The 20,897-nt window shown below is 42.9% G+C and overlaps 1 protein-coding gene and 1 long non-coding RNA gene across 3 annotated transcripts in view; one reads left to right on the top strand and one right to left on the bottom strand.

Annotated features, from left to right (window-relative positions):
• Window positions 1–5,310: 5,310 nt before the first annotated feature.
• LOC107309324 (uncharacterized) lies at window positions 5,311–8,563 on the bottom strand. Its single transcript, XR_001553154.3, has 2 exons — window positions 8,184–8,563; window positions 5,311–8,076 (listed from the first exon to the last, which is right to left on the bottom strand). It is a non-coding gene; the product is annotated as an uncharacterized LOC107309324 (long non-coding RNA).
• Window positions 8,564–8,714: 151 nt separating this feature from the next.
• Window positions 8,715–20,897, top strand: part of ZNRF2 (zinc and ring finger 2) — a 52,315-nt gene continuing 40,132 nt past the window's right edge. For both annotated transcript variants that reach the window (XR_014942934.1, XM_015854022.3), the window contains exon 1: window positions 8,715–9,640. Coding sequence is in view for 1 of the 2 variants with exons in the window: in XM_015854022.3 (XP_015709508.2) it covers window positions 9,202–9,640 (439 nt within the window). In the remaining variant the exon portion in view is untranslated. The remainder of the gene's footprint in view (window positions 9,641–20,897) is intronic.

A 20,897-nucleotide genomic window follows, 5' to 3' on the forward strand; every position in this document is an offset into this window, starting at 1 on the left:
TAGCAAGCAGAAGGGGATGAACTGAATCAACAAGAGACAAAGTGAATTACAAGTTGCCCAAACAATCAGGCCAGATAGCTGGAAACCAAGGGCAAGCTTCACTGTGACCTGTGCTGCTTCTCTCCAAGCACTGCATCGTCTTCCCAGCTTCTTCTGGGAAAAAAATTCTTCATGTGAGTATTTTTGATTCACCAACAAAGTTTTATTAATTTTTAGAATCCTTTTTTTGGTTTTTCTTTTTTTCTTTTTCCTACCCCCTGTAGTAAAGCCTTTAATAAATCCAGAAGTGCTTTAAGATCTCTCCTTCAACCTCATGAATCCAAGGTAGGGTCTGACTATGAGTAGCAGGGGTACACCATCTCAGTGGGTTACACTTTATGATGACTACATACGAATTTTGTTGGGCAGAGCAAAGTACTGGATGAGCAAGCATGATTTCAATCAAAATATGAAGCCCAAAAGGATTCTGGAAATAACCATTTTCAGATAGAGGAAGGGAGGAATACTCAAAATATAACAAGGAATTTGTCGGGTGTGTGTGTGGGGGGGGGGAATAAGAGCTCTTCAAGGTATTTTTTTATATTTGTGGATTTTCTAAAGCATTGCTTTCCTCTGCCATTGCTGACTGAAACACTAAGCTCCACAACCACATTTACATTTTCCTTTGTCTCTGAGGACAGCCAGCTTGAGTAAGCTGCTCACAGCCAAAGCCTGAAGAATAGGAGAGGAACGCGCATGCGGAGGTGGATGAAAGCAGCTCCTCTGCTCGTGTCCCCAGCCCGGCAGCTGAAGGGTTATGGGCTGGCAGCAGCTTGGCTACACTCGAATTTGTTGAGCTCTCCGCGCCCCTCCAGCAGCTCCAGGCTCTTGGTTGGGATTATAGCCATTATTAAGTAGTATCATACTGAAAAGGCATCGCTTTTAATATACTCCGCAACGTCCCTCCAATCGCCGCACCAAATGCGCTCTGCAAAGTCACCTTTCACATGTTAATGTGCTTTGGGTCATCCTGAAAGTTGGAAGGGGGAGGTTGGGCAAGGACATGAAATGGTGACACCAACATTGAAGCGTTCGAATTCCATGTTGTTACCACACATTCAGCAATTTTTGTGCAGGTTTTTAAATTTCATCTGGGCATCTTCCTAAATTCCTGCATTCTTTTGCTTCATTTTCTTTCTCTATTCCCTTCCCTTCCCTTTCTCTTCCCTTCCCTTTCCTTCTCCTTTCCCTTCTCCTTTTCCTTCTTCTCCTCGTCCTACATTCTTTTTCCCTTGTCCATCTCCTTCTCCCTCTCATTTTCCTTTTTATTTTCCCATTGTTCTCCCCATTTCTCCCCTTTATCTTAGTTCAGTTTATATTTTCTGATTTTTACCATTCTATTACATTTTATTTCAAGAGGATACACAACACGTGACACAGTTTAGCACTGTTTTATTCCTAATGATATACACAGGCCAAGTTTTGCGCCCTACAAATTTGGGCGTATAGTTTTGGCATAATTCCACTGATATTAATGGAATTTAAACTGGCACCAGACTCTCACCTATATTTTGATGCTTGATTAGCATGGTCTCAGCTGTGAGACAGTTTGTCTTTAGACTACACTAAGCCCCCATTAAATCAGAAAAAGCATGTTTCTGACTGAGCATGCCAATCATCACGGCTTATCTAGTGAAAGATGCCACATGCTTTCTCCTGATCTATCCTTATTCCTGACAGCTACTTATGCTTCTCATGGTCTAATTGGGCCTGCCAATCCTCCCTGCTCATCCCAATCTGTCCAGCCCAGATGCACAAGTCTGAAATGTTTTTAAAATCTGCATATGGTTGTTGATTACAAGGAATGGGGAAAAAAATACAGTCTAGATGTTGCGATATGCTTCTTTATGATTCTATTTGTGCTCAAGACAAATAAATAATTGCAAAAATTAAAAGAAGAAAATGCATTTTAATACTTGAGCTGTCTGACTCTGAGGGTGGGAAGGGTACTGCTGGCAGATGAAGGCCATATTTCTTTCTGAGGCTTGCACTCACTAAGCAGCCAGGGCTAAACCATCCCATTTGTTGCTTGCTGTGCTGTGAAAGAGGAGGAGGTGAGAGGTATCTCAGGTAGCACTAAGTGGTAGCAGATATAGCTTGTCAGTGTGCTGCGGAGCCCAGCGCACAGCTTCTAGAGGATCTCTGCCTGCCTGGCAGGTCAGGACCTGCTTTGTCTTCATGTAGAGAAACAAGAAGTGCCCTGCTCTTGGGAAGCCACTTGATGAACAACAGGATTCCCTCTGTGGAGCACATGTCTGCCAGCCGCTGCTGAACCTTATTGCTGCAGCTTGCCAGGAGCACGCTGGCATTTGGGCTGCAGCGTCCCAGCGGGGCTGGCAGAGCTCACACATCCCCCTGGGACCTAAGCCAAAGCTTGGGATTCAATGGGTAAAAAAGCCCATTGATCTCAGAGCTTTGGGATCTGTTCTTTTCCTCTTCTCCTTTGAGGTTCTGTCCAATGCTTACATGCATTATATCACTTCTGAAGCATACGGAGCACTTGGTTTTAATCTCACACTTCCCTGGTGATGGGAAGGGAAATGTGCTGGCAGCTGGCACTGAAAAATACTCATTTATTCTGTACACTACTATTGCTTCTTACTACTCCATGGAAGACAGAAATTACAACAAAAAATCATAGATATTTTGTTTTTGTTTTTAATCAGTTTTTGCCTGCCCTTAAAGGCATAGTAAAATATTACAGCATGCAACTTTTATGCGTGCATGGAAAAATAATGAGAATGTACCAAAATGCGAAGTGAAAGAACATCAACAACTAAAAGCCACCGATAAATGAATGATCCTTTTCCCTAGAAAAAGCCTAGAAGGAAAGATTCAGATTTAGCTGAGGGCTGGATTCACTTCTTGAATTGGAAGGTAAGAACATTTTAGATTTTCATTCCAGTCCAACACCTTTTTGCTTCTTTGTTTCCATGCTGGCTAGTGCAATTTTTTCAGCACTAGATGTCAGTGTGGACATATGATACCAGATTGCTTTGCATTTTTCCATTCACAAGAGAGGAAGTAATGACATTCAGAGTGAAACTAAGCCTCCCCAGCCTCATGATGTGCTTCCTACAAAACAGGTCTCTTCTTTCCTGTCTGACCTCCACAATCTCATACTGTCCTTGTTTTGGTTTTGTGTGGCTGTAGTAGGGCCCGCGTCATTTTGCGATCACATCACATCTGGGTTAAAGATGACTCCAAGACTCTGGAGGAAAAGCTTTGTTTAGGGTGGAATAAGGACAAAGAAAATGTTCAGAATGATCCTGATAAATTGCGACCCCCCTAAGGACCTCCAGGTGCTCTACATGGGCAGCTAACCCTGTAATTACTAGTACTCATCCCAAAGGGAATGCATTGTGAGGCTGAGTCTATGTATTCCCATTGCCCAGGAGAACGTTTTATCATCTAAAAATGGTTTGATACATCAGACTGTTAGAAGAACTAACTGCTACAGTTCTAACTTAAAACCAGCATTTTCTGAATACTGAACTGAAACCAGCTGAGAGCAGAGCAACCTACCAAAGTGGCTAAAGGACACTTTTACTTTCTATTATTGTTTATAGAACATTTTGTTTCTTCAATAGTTGTTAAATTTGGATTATTGAGTCCAAATTATGAATGTCTCTGCGCTTTTACTGGGGAGTCTCCCTCACTCTGTAAGCAACAATTGAAAACAAGGACACCGCTCCTCCTGCTCCTGTGGAAGTACATACCAGGGACAGAAAGGAAGAAGTGGCTTCACAGTTCCTTTCGTTCATCTCTCACTTTCACAGGTTCTGTCTTCTGCCATGTGGATCAGAGCCAGCACAACAGATGGAGTCTTTTATACCACCCTCGTGCCTGCTTTACACCAGGCATGGTGTGCAGCAGCCCAGGCAGAAACGCTTCTGGCAGAGAATGGGAAGTGGAGCCCTCTGACATTCGTCCTGACTCAGTACAGTTGCAGCCCTGATCTAGACCTTCAGAAAAGTCCAGTTACATGCTTTTGTTGTCTTCCTTATGCCTTCCTTAATAAAGCACTACTCTCATATGTATACTAGTAAACCTTACTTTTAATATACCTCAAGGTCTTTACTGTCCCTTTGACTTCAGTTGCAAGAGGTCACCAAAACGCATGCATGACTGCCCAAGCAGCTGGGCTTAAAAGCCCTTTGAGGAGCTACTTGGTATGTTCTTGTTTCTCGTTATTAGGCTTATCAACAGCACGCTGTAAACAGGTGGCTATAAAAGCTTAAAAGAACAATACTTCTGTGATTTAAAACTATCAGTTGAAAATATTACCACATACTGTGCAAAAATGAGGAAAAAAGATTATTTTTCTCCTCGATTCTGAGAAATTAAGGTAATGTTTGGCAGATAACACAGAACTTGAAAGAATACAAATTGTACTTGGCAAATCTAAAGTCACGTGGCTCCATTGCCTGCTCTTATTGCTACATATTTTGCTTTGTTATTGTTTCTGTAATTTCCATTTACTCACCTCTGTCTGCAGATGTCTAGCATTCAAGCAATTAGCACTGCCAATGAAAGATGTATCCTGTAAAAGAGCTTATCTGCAATCAGCTTCTGAAGACTGATTTACCTGTGTAATATCCACAGTGTCAGGACTCAAAGTGCTTTATTTATTATCTATCGTGAATTGTTCAGACAGATCTTTCTGTAAAGCCAAATGCCTCTCTAGGTGCAGAAGGGATTCATGGTCTGGCACTCTGAACTGCAAAACAAGGCAGTGTGATGCAGGAATATACTTTGAAAGACTCCCGTTATTTCCCTCTGCAGAAATAAAGAGGGTTGAAGCCATCAACAGTCCTCCCCCAACTCCCAAATTCACATTCAGCTGGCATTTCTGGGCACTGATACATGAGAGCTGAAAACAAGAGAGAGTAAACATACTTCCCATCTGCTAGTTTGTCCTCCACCCCCTCGTCTTAGAAATCACAGAAACAGAAGAATCAGCTGTATGGAACCTTTACAGGTCAACTAATCCGCCCCCACGTTCCTATACCCACAGATCTGTGTATTAACACCCAAATAAACATAGATTGATGTCACTTCATTTATGAATCAGTGCAGATGCCTTTATTGTAGGCATGGGCACTGTCTAAGCCACTATTTGTCTCCAGTTATTCCTTGAGCACACTTGGTCCGCACTGCAGCTTCTGAAGAAAGATAGCACAAAGGGGGTCGGGGGTGGTGTAGATGCATGAAAGGTTAGGAAGGGATGGAATGGGATACATGTAATGATGATAACAATACCCACCGAACTAACAAGAACTAACACAGTTTATTACAGAACCAATAACTACCCAGATGATGCACTCAAATGGAGTTCAAATTGAACAATCTGGGTTTGTTCAGCCTGGAGATGGCTGTGGGGTGGCCTCAATGCATCCTTCCAGTACCTAGAGGGAGCCTACAAACAGGAGGGGGGGTCAACTCTTAGCAAGGCTAGATAATGTCAGGACAAGAGGAAATGGTTTTAAGTTGAAGGAGGGAAGATTTAGGTTGGATATCAGGGGGAAGTTCTTTACTGTGAGAGTGGTGAGGTGGTGGAACGGGCCGCCCAGAGAGGTTGTGGATGCCTTGTTTCTGGAGGTGTTCAAGGTTGGATGGGGCCTTGGGCAGCCTGGTCTAGTGTTAGATATGGAGGTTGGTGGCCCTGCATGCAGCAGAAGGGTTGGAGCTTGGTGATCCTTGAGGTCCCTTCCAACCCAAGCCATTCTATGATTCTATGCAATGGCAAGTTCTTATGAATGGCACCTGATACTGGGTATGGTTACCTACTATGGTACGCAGTGACTACAATAATACAACCCTTTAGAACGGTCTAGAAATTATTATGGAAAATACATTTTCTAATAAAATTATTCGACTGAAGTGTGTATCTTATCATGCTACTTCACAGCACATAGTAATGGAAAGCACAGCACAAATTGCCATTTCTTCAAGTAAATTACTTCAACATCTTCTTCTTGTGTAAGTGGTCAATCGGTACGTCAAGTCAAATCTCAGACTATTTTTAAGTTAAGTTATCTTTCCTGTGAACATTAGCTTTCTGCATGGGTAACTTGTGTGTACAAAATACAGCATATTGTTTACAGTGCGATAGAAACTTCAGAAAAGCATAAGCTTCAAACACAAGGCAGAAGGTTTTAAACAATCTTCCTAAAACAAGGACAAACTTCCTCACGGTAAAAACATAAGTAACCACACATTTCCAGAATAAATTTAGGACCCAAACCTTAGAAGACATTCAGAGCTGCTGAGCTTTTTTAATCCATGAAGACTCATCACAGCATAGAGCAGCACTGTTTTTACTGTGTCGGTATAAGTAGATGCATAGATTTTTGCAGGAGTAAAGTCAACATGAGCAAAGTGTTATTCAATGCAAGTAAAAATCTAAGACATTGGATAACAAGGTCTTCTACATCTCTCAGTATACCAGCTGGTTATACACTGGTATCAAAACGCTTCACAAAAAGATGGCTGCCATAGGCTTATGTGTAATTCACCATCATGTGGACAGGGTAAATGAAACCTATTGCATTTAGCACACAGATGTGAACATATCTGAGGAGAGTGTGGTCTGCCAGATGGCTAAAACTACCTGCAGATGCAAAGCATGTGTACTTTACACAAGTATTAATTTAGAGGAACAAAACACTTCTGTTTTGCTTCCTCTATCATTAACCAAACTCTTAAAAAGTTTCTGTTTTCAGTATCTGTGGGGAGCTGCTGATAAACAAGGTAGTGTGACTACAGCTAAAATGGAGGCACACGGTTAATAACAAAGAATAGCAAGTGCATGTGCCTGTCTAAACCAGTTTTTTTCCACTATCCTGGAACGAGAAGGTTAGTTCCTATTTCATGCTTATTTAATTACGAACAAGATTCCTTAGATATGTTTCTACAAGAATAATAACAGCATTCATCCATGTAGGCCCACAGAAGTTAATTTTTATATAACTGTGTATTTTCCACTGAGTCCTTGAGATCTGTGGAAATTTGGTCAGCAGCAACACGTTCTACTTTCTCTGCACACCGTCTCCTCTTGCCAATGATTATTTTCTTCGCTGGGTAGGAAATTGAAATTTTTATGCAAACTACTTCTGAAGCATATTAATGAACAAATGGGTGGAAACTACAGTGCCAGGTACTTGCCTCTACAAGACTTACTGCTTGTAGGTAGTCATTCATTAGAAGAAATGTTAGCTTGAAAACTTAACTGTTCTATTGGATATACAGAGCAAATTTCTGTATGTATCTATTCAACCATTAATAAGAGCATGCAGAAAAGATGGAGGTGAGAAATCTAGCTCAGAAGCACGTCAAGCTGCTCTTCTGAAGACACGTATTCACTGGGGTGTGTGTCCTGTTTAGATTCACACTCGATAGTGAGATCTGCAAACATTAAACACCCCAGGTGCAAAGCAAAAACAGAAGCGAAAGGAAAATCATATCTCACTGGGAATATCCACGCTTTCTGTGGAGGCAGGGGCTGTCCTGTTGCTGTCTGCAGCTGAGCCCTTTTCTGTGAGATACTCTATGCTGTTAATTTTCTGACTGTACCACTGAATAACTCTTCAGATGTCTTCAGGCCTATTTTTTCCCCATCTATTTAATACCTGCTCAACTCTTAGGATGACCATAAGGAAAATACAGATGGTACCATGGTACTGTGTAGCAATGCAGTACTTCCAAAGCGCTGTTTGTCCTAACAGCCAGTGGAGATGCTAAGAACACACTAACAGCTCCTAGCACACTGGCCTCTAACAGGGTGAAACAGGCAACGAGCGTTCTGCAAGCAGCAGAAATTATGAGTCATGTCTGCAACATCCTTTGCCCATGTGAATTCTTGGAATCGAGTGAAAGAGGAGGAATTCCTATGGCAGCTTTTCCTTCTGTGGGAACATTAACGGGATCTCAGGCTTTTCCTGTTGAAATCTCTGCGATTTTTGCCTCCTCCACCGTTCAAGCAGAGGTAACTCTTCTTGCACACCAAGCTGTGGGCCGCACTGTGTCACAAAGCATCTGTAACAGAGAAGGGGAAAGGCTTGGATGGGAGGCCTCCATGTCTGTTCACCTGTAGGAATCACATTTGTGTCCATTCAAAGCGTAAGACGCTCAACATCACGTACCATTAAGGAACCGAGTATTTCTGCTCTTGTTTCACTTTGAGCAAACCAAGCCCGTCAGCCACACAGGTACAATTCACAGCAATTTGGGCGCAGTTTCTATCTGTGTATTGCATTCAGCAACCGGGAGACTCCAATGAGTGAGGACAGCCTCCATCCTCCCGGCCATGAGCCGACCTCAAGGCTGCACCAACCTTGTTACATGGCTTATCCGAGATGCCACTGCTCGCCAGGAGCCGCGTCAGGACAACCTTCCTCCCCCCCGGGCACCCCGAGGAACGACACAGACAAACTTGGTGGCTGCACACTGTATTAGAACCACTACGGCCGCCCCTCAGCGAGTCACACGGACAGACGCAACTCGGCTCGCCGCGGCCCTCGCTCCCGCCTCCGCCCCTAACGGCCGCAGCACCGGCTGCCGGCGGCGGTTGAGGCTTTAACCCCTTCCCTTCTCCTCCTTTCCCCGGTCCGAGCGGGGTATCGCCTCACCCCGTGAGGGCATTGCGGAGACCAGCTCCGCCGCCGGCCTCGCCCTCAGCGCCGCCCCGCACCTTGCGTGAGGAGAGGGGCGGGCGGCTCCGCTCCGGGTTCCAACACCCCGCCGCGCAGGGGGAAGGAAGGCGCCGTGAGCCGCCCGCTCCCAGCGCGGGGCCGCCCCCAGCATGGCGACAGCGTAGAGGAGCGGCCGTGCCGCGGTGCCCGCCCCTTCCCGCCTCCCTGGGCACAGCGCGGCGAGCGGCTTCGGCGGGGCGGCTGCCGCCGGTGCCCCCCAGAGCGCGGCGCGGAGCGGCGGGATGGCGGCGGCGGGGCCGAGCGGCGGCTGGGCGGCAGGCAGCAGCAGCAGCAGCAACAGCACCGTGCCGAGCAGCTCACGGCGGCGCCCCGCATCCGCCGGCAGCGGCCGCGCCGGGACCGCCAGCTGAGCCGGATCGCGGCGGGCGGCTCTACCCTACGGCACCGACGCACCGAGCGACGCGTTGCAGCGCCCGGCGCCTTCCTCTCCGAAGGGCGGCGGGGGACCATGGGCGCCAAGCAGAGCAGCCCCACCGCCGCCAACGGCCGCACCCGGGCGTACTCGGGCGGGGATTTACCTTCCTCCAGCGGCGGCGGCGGCGGCGCTAACGGGACCGGCGGGCGGGCGGCGAGCGGGCGCTACCCGCACCTGGCGGCGGCGCCACACGGCGCTCACGGCGGATCGGCGGCGGCGGCGGCGACGGGGGGCGCGGCGGGCACGGCGCCCCGCAGCAGGTCCCTGGGAGGTGCCGGCGCCGCGGCCCGCGCCGCGCAGTCCGCCTTCAACATCCCCCACAGCAGCGGCCCCTACGGCTCGCAGGACTCGGTGAGCAGCACCCCGGAGGAGGGCGGCCGGGACCGGCCCGCGGGGGGCGGCGGATCGGCCGGCGGGCCCCGGCTGGTGATCGGCTCGCTACCCGCGCACCTCTCGCCGCACCTGTTCGGAGGTAAGGGCGGCCGCGGGGATAAGGGGGGGAGCTGAGGGCGGCCTCTCTGTACCCATCGAGGCTGCAGCCCGGCCGCTGTTTGTAAAGAGTTTTTGGGAAGTGGGGGCTGAAAACTGGAAGCAAAGCCGGGGCAAAGCACGGTTAGGAGGAAACGGAGCCTCCCGGCCGCCGACTTTAGACTTTAATAGCCGTAATCAGTGCCTGTGTAAATACTCCTGCCTTACTACTTACATAATTAGAATTTAATTGGATCATGCGTCTCGGCCCTTTATTCTAAAATCGGACCAAACCTCTCTTTAGATGCTGATCGCTACTTGGCCGACGCTCGTGCCTTCGAAGCTCTCGGGTTCTCAATTGTGAGAGCTGAGAAAAAGAGAAGCGAAAGAAAGTTGTTATTTCCCCTAAGAGAGGGGCGCGGAGGGCTGCGTTTCCCTATGCAGGCGGTCCCGGGGACGGCCACGTGTGTTGGGCAGCAGAGGAGCAGGAGGCGAAGCAGCAGCCCGGGCCCTTTGAGAAGTGCATTAGACTTAGAGCGAGTGTGTGCAGCTTTTTTGTCTTTCTAGTTTTATTTGTTTAGCTAGTGGAGGGTTTGCGTTTTACTGCCTGGGTTCTTTGCTTTAAAGTTAAGAGCCTGCACGGAAACTGCCGACTGCTTGCGGCTCTACTCATTCTAAAGGTCGCTGTTTGTACTGGTCACGCATTCAGGTGCAAGGTGACATTTTCCAGTGGATTCATTCTTTTTGATAAAGCCAATATTTATCATGGAATACATGTGTTAGAAGCAGGCTGAATACCGACCGGCTTCCCCAACAGCTTTATTCTCAGTAGGGCAGGACTAACAGCAAATTACCACGTTTCTGTATTGCAATTAATGGACTCGTGCCTGGTGTTTGCAGCAGACTGGGTTCCCTTCCCTCCCGTGGTGCGACCTGTTGGCAACTGAAGCCTGGTGGGGCGCTCAGAGCTCTGTCACATGCCCATCACTGTACTGACCTGGGGGCACCAGAGCTGTCACTGCCTGCAGCCAAAGCCATCTCCTCCCTGTGCAGCTCTGGGATGCAACAGAGAGCTGCCAAGCCCTGTCATGTTAAAGGAGTATTTGCCCTGAAGAAAACTACTGCTGTCATAGCACCGAGCTGCTGAATAACAGTGCTTTGTTGCAGGGGTACTCGCTGTAATGTCAGGATAGCTTGCTGGAGGTAGGTGCATATGTTTCTTTTAGTGAGGAAAAGATGCCATACTGTGAGTGTTGTGAGGTTCATGCTAAGCACAAGGGAATTAAAGCATATGGCTTTAATGTTGTTGTAACGAAAAACTTCTTTTTTTCTCCTTGCCTGGATATTATCTGACAGCCTGCCTTGCTTCAAGGAAGCTCTGAATTAAATGTAAGTGCTGCAATGAGGAGCAATGATCTACCTAGCAAACTGGTCACATGCAAGAAGGTCTCTTCAAAACAACTCTGAACTTGATTATGCTTTTTTTTATGGCATGTCATAATGCATTAATTGCTTTACAACAGCTTGTCTTCTACAAATCTCTGAAACTGGGCTACTAAAGGGGATGTAGGTTGAGGTGAAGCAAAGCTTATTGCTTCTACTGGTGCAGAAGAAGCACCGGCAGAGGTGCATTCTCTTCATCTCCTCATGAAAAAACAAGGAATGCCATACGTTGGGATTGTAGTGGCCAGTGTTAAAATAGACTCTCCATAGGTGGTCATGAGGTGATCATAAATCATTTTGCTTTTTCTGTTCTAAAAATCTTAGTGTTTCTTATCAGGATGAGTAACTGTTTAACTGGAATACAGCAGTGCTGGTGAAAAAGACCTCATTCGATATACTCCTTTTTTACAACTTAAATATTCTGTGATATCAGTGACACAACCAGATGATGCTGAATTGAGACACCCCAGTTTAGTTGCAGGCTTTGTGTTTCCTCTGTTTCTCATACCAATTAGGTGCTTGGAATGTGTATCCTCAATGAAGATCGTAACTTGGTATCCTCAGCATGGTGAAAAATAACTTTGAAGGAGTGTTTTTGACCCGACGGTAACTAGCTCAAGCTTGTCTAGGTGTGGTATCTGGCATTTAACTTGTGTATTAAATGCATGCTGAAAGTACCCTCCCTTGTTTTGTAACTTGCAAACACAACTGTTTCTTTTTGTCTTGAAAACACCAAAATTAATTTGTAGAATTAGCACAATGGTTCTATTCAAATTAAAAAAAAGAAAGAAAGAAGAAGAATAAGTTGAACTGCATTTTTGTCTGTTTATAGTTTTAGGGATACTGCTTGGCTTCATCAATCATTGACGTGTGGGTGGGTGTTGCATTTGTTTGATGACTGTAATTAATTTACCACTAGTGAATTAGACTGTATTGTCATTTTTACTGAGCAGCTTTATATACAGAAGAGGAATATATACATATTAATTCTCTAATGTAACGCATTTAAATCCATACTATGCTTATTAATATACTAGAATATAGAAAGCTTAGTATTTTCATATTGTTCTCATATTGGAGAATATGATGATTTAGTTGCTCTGTTCCTTTGACTAGATTTGCAGTAACAGCAGCCTTGTCTAGCTCTGAGGATCTAGTGCTCCTATCTAACCTCAGGCTTGTGTACCTCATGGTGAGAATGTAATGGAGTAAATGCTGCTGTGCACCCTTGTGTCTTAACTCAGATTAACGTGCATGGACAAACTGAGGCCCAAAGAGGAAAAAAGAACCCCAAGCCATGTTTAAGTCTGTGCTACAGGCACGTATGGAGTTGTCTTAGTGCGCTAAGCAGAATGAGACCCAAATTCCATGAGATCTCAGGGCACACCCAGATGTAGAGGACAAACCTACGCATTATGTTCAAGCACTCTCTTGCAACACAGTGCCAAGTTCCAGTTTCCTATAAGGTGATAACACTGCTATCAGGAGTTTGAACCAGTAGTTTCCCATTCTGTTCCTCAGCGAACGGGACTTCCCCTTTCTTCCAGCCCCAAAGTAAATATTCTTACCTTTGTTAAGAGCAGCATGCTAAAGAGTTGGTCTTGAGATCCACGAGTGATTTCATTTTTTCCACTGTTTTTATGCAGTGAGTGTATCTGCACAGACTGCCAGCTACAGCTATAGCTCTATCCTGCTTTTGTCAGTAATGCTTGTCACTATCAGCTCAAACTGGAGCTTCTTTCAGAATTTTCTTTGATTTGGGTAACTGCTGAAGTGTTGATTTCATCATTTGAAGTGTTGGTAGCTCCTTATTATCCCTCTTTCTTTGTGATCTTTTTCCAGGCGGTCACAACAGGGAGAATTGTTGGTGAAAACACCTGCTAGAAATACACATAGCACATGAAGCATACCTTACAGAGCAGGATTTACTGCCAGCCACTGACTGTATGTAATGCTTTCTGGGTAGAACCTTTCATGTGTTTTGCAGTAGCATTTGTTTGCAATAGTAGCTAGTAGAGGTGATGGTTGAATTCTCCAGGCTATGGAAAAAGGTTCTCTTCATCTTTCTCATACCTTTGCTCAGGAGGCAAGTATCTTCTGGTCCCTTCCTTGCCTTTCAAAAGTACTGCTGATTTGTGAAATCATGAGTGTGAAACTCCTAAACACTTCAGATTTTAGTGCAGTTCCTGTTTTGCCAGTGAAGTCTGTAGCTCTGAGGTCTTTGCCTCCTGATGTGGGAGGAGTGTTGGGAAGTGTGCTTTGCTCTGAGACTTTTGGGATATCCTCTATGTGTCTGTGATTTGTGTCAGGAACAGTGAAACTTACTATTGCAATTTCACCCTGTTATCCAACATTTGAGGAAGGCCAGTTCATCTTCAGTACAACTTATATTTCTCTAAATTGCCCTCCAGCCATTCAGAATGAGGAAAGGTTGTAAGGTTTTGGTCTAATAAAAGATATTGCTTTTCCATATAGACTCTAACTTTTCCTTTAGGGATATTGTAACACAGGCATATGCTCTTGTGAGCATAATAAAAATAAAAATCCCACGTGTACTTTCAGATAGTTTCACTGTTGCTGTTCAAAGGTCTTCCAAGATGCAGCACAGTGAAAACCAATAGACTGTGTTTGCTTTGGTGATTTGCTTAGTTTCTGTTCTCTTGGCTGCAGCGGTGACGCAGTCATAACCATGTTTTTACACTTTGGGAGAGTCGTAGTCATGAGAGGATGTCTTTATTGTGCTTCTTGTAAAGGAACAGTAAAGTGGAGACCACTTTGCAAGATGAGAGAAGTCCAAACGCATCTATACATGTATGTACACCTTTACAGAAACCATAGGTTGTGAAGGAGATGGATGTGTGCCTTACTTTTTCATCAGTTTTGCATATGAATTCACTTCAGAGTGAAAGAGAGGAGTTGCTTCAGCAGTTGCTGAAGATATGAGAGGATTTGGAAATCTATTAGTATCCTATTAACTAAAACGCAGGTTAAAAAAATCCATTGTGCTAGGAAAACAGTTCAAGGATAAATCTGTTGATAAGGAGCTCTTGAAGAATTCTGCTGACAGGTGAGTTTGAGGAATCTGATTGCTTTTCAAGGTCATGTTGTCCCATGTTTAGGGGGCTCTTCTGTTATTCATTTCTACATACAGTGGGCAACGTAGAGCTCCTGGCAGTCAGCAGAGATATAAATTCTCCTAAGAACAGTTGGAGGACAAGAGAAAGAAGTAAAAAGTCCACCTTCATCACCACCTGCCCTAGCTCAGAGTGATTATAGCCTCAAATGTTACATGTTTGGACAAATGAGCTAAGAGAACTAAGGAGCACTGCTGGCAAGCAGTGCTGGGGAATCTCCTGGGTCATGTTTTAGTTCCCTTCAGATGGGGATACAGCCATGTCTCTGTGATGATGGGTTTGGGGTGTCTGGACTAAAGGTAGAGGCAAGTGATTGAGTAGCTTTTCCCTTTTCCCTTTTCCCTTTTCCCTTTTCCCTTTTCCCTTTTCCCTTTTCCCTTTTCCCTTTTCCCTTTTCCCTTTTCCCTTTTCCCTTTTCCCTTTTCCCTTTTCCCTTTTCCCTTTTCCCTTTTCCCTTTTCCCTTTTCCCTTTTCCCTTTTCCCTTTTCATCTTCCAGCCTGGTAAACAAAAGAGGTTAGAAGAAACTGAATAATAAGAATGGCTGTACTGCATTTAGAAGAAAAACTTAAATAGTTAATGGTCTGAATAAGAGGAAACAGCTTAATTATAATGCTATATACAAATATTTTTTCTGGCTGTCAGGGTGGCGATAACATCTGACAGCCTTTGGAGTGCCAGTTCAAACAGGACCTTCCTCTTTAATTTCTTCCGACTACCTAATCCAACTCTGGTATCCTGACAGTGTGTCTTTCCGTGTGCTCTCGCATAATTGCAGACTACACTCAGCCTTCCATGTCATTTCTTTGTCTTGTAAGAAAAGCCTTTTGTCACTGCTAAAAATTCAGAACTATTTTTATAACACATTGCCTACCCATCTGCTTGGGTAAGTTCTCTCCTGTTCTTGGCAGCTGTTCATGGAAAAGTTCATCACGTAGATGTTCTTGATTTGTTGTGTGATCCTTGCATGAAACTTTTAGGAATAATGTTATGAAGATTTTTGGGGTAGGTTTTCTGTGCTACTTGCAGATACATGAACCAAACTTGTATTATTTTCATGATTCTTCTGTAATGTGTCTACTGCTCATTAATGCTTTAATTAGTTTCAGGAGAGACCCATGTTAATTTCTGCATATTCTGTTCATTTACTTGGTAATGAAACACATTGTTCTTGCATATTTTTAACCTCTGAAAAGGAAGAGTGAGAAATCCTTAATTTCTCTGAATTTTTGTTTTGATGTGTACCTGATAAATCAAAAGAAAATGATTATTGTTAATAATAAATAAATAAATAAATAAATAAATAAATAAATAAAACAAAAACCTGAGTAAGACCAAACCAGTGTTTCATAAGCATACAGGAAATTATTGTCTGCTCTCTGCTTAGATATCTCCTAAACAAATGCCTATGTTCCCAAGGCTGCCTTTCCTTTGTAAATGATTGTTGTGACTTTCATAAGGATGTCTTGGTGTGTATCCAGAGCTCACTGGTGTCTGTTATTTGATAGGTTACAACTTCCTGACACCTGCAGAAACGGGAGGGTAAGCTGTAGTAGGAATGAGGATTGTTCTTGCTTTCACTCTTCAGCATGTGCTGCTTCTGCTCTCTGTGCTTAAATTGAACTATATTGTCCTGGGGAGATCAGGAAACACATAGAAAATTCTTGCAGTGTTTGGGATTACCCAGACAGGTTATGGATGCTCCCACCCTGGAGGCATTGAAGGTCAGGCTGAATGGGGCTGTGAGCAACCTGGTCTAGAGGGAAGTGTCCCTGCCTATAGCAGGGGGGTTGGAATGAGATAATCTTAAAGGTCCCTTCCAACCCAGACCATTCTATGATTCTGTGTCCGAATAGTTGCCAGATAGAATGTGAACTTGTGTGATTCTACTGTAACTTGCAGACTTCTCCAGGAACTGACCTACCTGGCTTATTTTCTGCATCCTTGTTTGCTCTGTCTAAAAATCAGACCACCCCAGACTGTGAATAGTCCCCAAAGAGTGGGTGTGCTGCATGCCATTGTGGATATTTTTAGTAGATTCTGTTTGCTGACTGACTTAGTGCGCTATAAATACAGCGTTCTCATCTGGCATGCACTTTACATGTCTTCTAGTAACTTATAATAAATTCATCTAAGAATAATGTCAAGAAAAAAAACGAGCTGTTACAATTTGTTTGCCTTTCCATACCAGGTGTAACTTATAAAAAACAATTATTTAGCTGCACTTTAACTACAAACGGTTTTTGAAAATATCAGTATTTCAAATCACTTTCTAGTTGGGCTTCTGTAATTAGTCTCTATGTCAGATTGATTTACAGCATGATTTCATTACTGTTTTAAGAATTGAAGGTGAAATTTCTAGTTATGAGAGGTTAGTTGAATGACTAGGGTGTTATCAATGCTAAGTGATTACATGCTATGTCAGTGCTGGCACATCTCCTGAATGTGCATAATGGTTATTCTCCTTTAGTTTTTCTAGTGGTCTTTGGTGGTTATATATGACTTTTTGTCAACAGATATCTGTCATGCTAGTGATCAACCTTTTAAGTGTACTTAATGATCCAACACTTTACTTCCAGGAAAAGTGTTCAAAAGAGTTTCAGACTTGTGTCATTTCTTGACACTACAGAATGTAATACGTTGGAAAAGACTGTTGATTTATGACAAGTGGATGAGATCTAAGCTTTATGAAGACCACTTGGCCTGACAGGTATTTTGGTCTGCATGAGATGATATAAACCAGAGGATGTTCTCAGGTTCCCTTCATTTACAAAGACCTCAGATTGCAGGTTAGGGAAGTAGAAGTTAACATAAGGAAGGCTCTTCAGTACTTACAAGTAGTAAAATCTCTTTACTTGATTTAACATAATGTTTGTAAACTGTTTGGAGAATACATGCTGCAAAATAATATGAATTATAAGATACATCTCTAAGATCTCTTATTTTTCTTTGTCTCATCATGGATTTGGGCTGTTTCTTAGCTGTTTAACAGCTGTATTCTGTTCTTAATTCTAAAACTGCGTTAGCCGTAGCATGCAAGTATTCTTTGAAATGTGTTTAAAATCAAATGTTTTCATCAAATGTGTAGGTGGTCTGACAAATCCACAAAGATTCAGAATGAAAATAAGTGAAAAACTTAAATACCCCAGAAAATAATAGCTACAAAGTAAGTCCTATGGAAGCTTGCCAAATTTGTAAGCAAGAGAGAGGAGGAGGAAGAACCATGTATGGAACAGTGGTGTGGGCTATGCTACTCTTATCTAGAAGGAATCAGGATGCACAGATGTGTGTTAATGTAGTTGTTATCCAGTTTCTTAATCTGTGATCCTTAACTCACTAGAGTATGTATTGCTTCTTGAGAGTCTCTCCTTTTTAATTTCCATTTCTCTGCCCTGCTGTAGCTTTCTGTTTGGATGAGATATTGAACTTACAGTGCCAGTACTGAAGCACTATTGGAAACAAAACGGTAACAAAAAAATCTACATAAATACTAATTTAGGAGCATTTTAAACATCTAGCTATGTTTAAAAACGAACAAAAACACAATCAAAACCATGAAAGTGTCTCCTGTTTTTGTTTTTTCCTAGAAAGACATGATTTTGGAAATTATATTTATTTTATTTTATTTTATTTTATTTTATTTTATTTTATTTTATTTTATTTTATTTTATTTTATTTTATTTTATTTTATTTTATTTTATTTTATTTTATTTTTAATTCTTTACCCCAGTTTTTATGGGGAAAGAACACTGAAGTTAAACGTACCAAAATAATTACTTGTATATGAGGCCCCTGTAATTAAATCAATGAATACTGCACATGCAAAACTTTTAGCATATTCACAGATCTGCCTTGAAGAATATAGTATGGTATAGTATAGTGAGATTTATAGAACAGTTACAGCCTTTTTTTCTCTGTGTGTGCTTTTTTCCCCCCAAAACTCTTACTAAACAGTAAGCTAATTTTGTTGGTACCTTCCTAACCCTGCAATTCAGTGAACTGTATGAAAAATAAACCTCATTTAAATGGTCCAGGAATGTTTCCACAGGTAGTGGTCCATAGAGGAAAAGGACAGAAGAAAGGTACTTTGCCAACTTCAGTCAGTTCCTGGTGTATATACAGTACTTCAACACTGCATCTTCCTTTGTTTGCACTGTGCTGGAAAACAATGGGCCTTGCTCCTAACACTGTAAATAATTTTTCATGTTTGTATTTAGGTTCGTAGGCAGACAATGTCTTTTCTTTCAAAAGTTTACACAAAAGGGTTGCAAAAACAGATCTAAGGAAAGGCAATGCATGGTGGAAAAGTATTTTTTGTTGATGAAGAGACCTTGAGGTTAATGGTTCCTTTTGAAGTGTGGGTTCAGATAGATTTAGTCCATTCTGACCAGAGAATGTTACTCTCTTCCCCCTCCCCCCTCCCCCCCCCCCCATTATTTCTTAATGGAAAGAATGGAAAGCCATCTCATTTCCTGGGTATTTTCTTTTGACAACTAATTTTGCCATTGGAAAACTTTCCCCGGTAACTTTCACCTACTGTTTCACAACTGGTTCCCAATTCTGAATATGCAAGGTTGCAGTTGGTGCATTTTTTTACTAGAATAGTTTGTTACAAATATGAAGGGCTTTTCTATTGTATGTAGCTGCACTTGATTCTTTCTAGCCATTAGGTTTGACTTTCGCAACAGTTGTAGTCTCAAAATGTAACTGAAAGGACATTTACTGTGCTGTTACAGTTTAATATCTGTTTTTGTATCTACTTTGTGTTGAGCTTGTAGAGAGCTCTAATTTGCCGGGTGTCTGACAAAGAATGACCAGGGTAGTAAGGAGACAGACAATATTTCACAACAAAAACCTGTCGTAAAACACTTCAGTTGCTGTTTCTGTCAGGGATTGCCTGTGTAACCAGATCCTGGAGGTTTGATCGATAACAGAACTTTTTAAAAATTAACTTGCTATGGAGAATTGTGTTGCATTACTGTTTGGGTTGACTGCTGTATGGGAATAGTTAAATCATGGCCTGAACCACCCTGGTAAATGGGTGTAGCCAGCTCTGGGAGCACAGCTGGAAGCAATTCACCTGTGCAACAGGTAGAGATGGAGCCAGTGTCCACCCCTCCCACACCTCATTTAAGGGCTGGTCACGACCAGGGAGGGGGAGGGGTCTCTACTTGGAGATCGCCTCCTTTGGTGTGCCTTGGTCCTCAGAAAAGGATAAACAATTCCTTATTATGAGACTGTTATCTCTGTCTTGTGTGGGTGATCCTAAACTGGTTTAAAGCAGCTATATCTGCTGTTGCCTTTCTCTACAACTGTTAAGCTTGAAACTATTTATTTCCATATAAACAAGGAAGCCAGCTGTAGCTTTTTTTTCCTTCTTTTTTGTATTTTTTAATTTTAAATTCCAAGCATCTAACTGTACTTAAAAAAAAACTTATATATGGTATATATGGTAGTGACCACATATGAAAATTGGCACTAATGCTGTATAGATGCAATTTACAGTGGTTTTATGCTTGTGTGCATCTCATCAACTCTTATGCAAGCTGAAAGTAGTGTCTTTGCTTCTTTAAGTTGTGGATGTTGCCTGAAGAGCAAGTGTAAAAAAAAAAAAACAACAAAAAAACAAAAAAACCTTTTCAAAGGACTTGATTCTGATTGGCTTGACATGTGTTAATGTATTTCTTCGTGTCATCGTTGTAGTACCTGTCTAAGTGCACTTTGCAGCTGGTTTAACAGAAGATTGATGATGAAGGAAAAGTGGTTCAGTGTTTGGTTACTCCCCAAAGCCCAGCAGAGTCTGGCCCTAACGCGCAGAAGCCTCGGGCAGCCCACGGTTTGTTCAGCACCCGCGCCATGGACAGCTCCGGCAGGAGCCCCTCCAGGCGCGCTGGAGCCGGCGGCGGAACTGGTGTGATGCCCAGTAAGTGGGAGCAGAAAAATGAAAAGCAGGCTATACCGATTTTTTTCTGTTATCTGTTCAGTTATCTCTGAAGCAGTATGACATCCCTTTTTTAAAATAAGATGAATGAAATATTTGATTTTTAAAAGTTAAAATCTTGGAGAAACTTCAAGGTACACGAATCCGATATGTTTTGAATTAATGTTAGAAAAATGCTTTGAGCTGTAGGAGGCTCACTGAAAGATTAACCTTTTGAATTAACATTAGTTTTTCATGACAAGAGGTTAGAATTCAGAAATTAGTATTCTGAAGTACTTCTGAAGGGAGATAGTTTTGCATTCCGTAGTGCTGAGGAAGCAAGATCAGATTCATCATTTATGTTGAAGAAAAAGAACAAAACATGTAAATATTTAATTTCACTTAATAGCTTTCAAAGCCAGGATGGAAAACACAACAATACTTTGATTCATGTGTGAAAAGAGGGTTTGTAAATACGGCAGTGACCTTTTTGCTTTCTTTTTGTGACCCTGCGTGCTGAGAGCTATGTGGATTTGGGTATTTTGTTTTTCCCTATTGTTAAGTGCAGTTTATTTATTTATTTATTTTCTGACTTACTGATATCTTTTTAGAAATGTTGCAGGGTTTTCCTTAGGGGTGGGAGTCATAAAGTAAAACTTATTTCATTTTAACGTGGAAGTGTTTTTAATGTTTTACCCTGCCATTATACTAGCTTCTGTAAAAACATCAGTAGCTTCGTTCAGTTTACTAATAAACAAATAAAAAA

The sequence above is a fragment of the Coturnix japonica genome, chromosome 2 (genome assembly GCF_054131305.1).
Source record: "Coturnix japonica strain WE chromosome 2, WE-NBRP24, whole genome shotgun sequence".
NCBI lineage: Eukaryota > Metazoa > Chordata > Aves > Galliformes > Phasianidae > Coturnix > Coturnix japonica.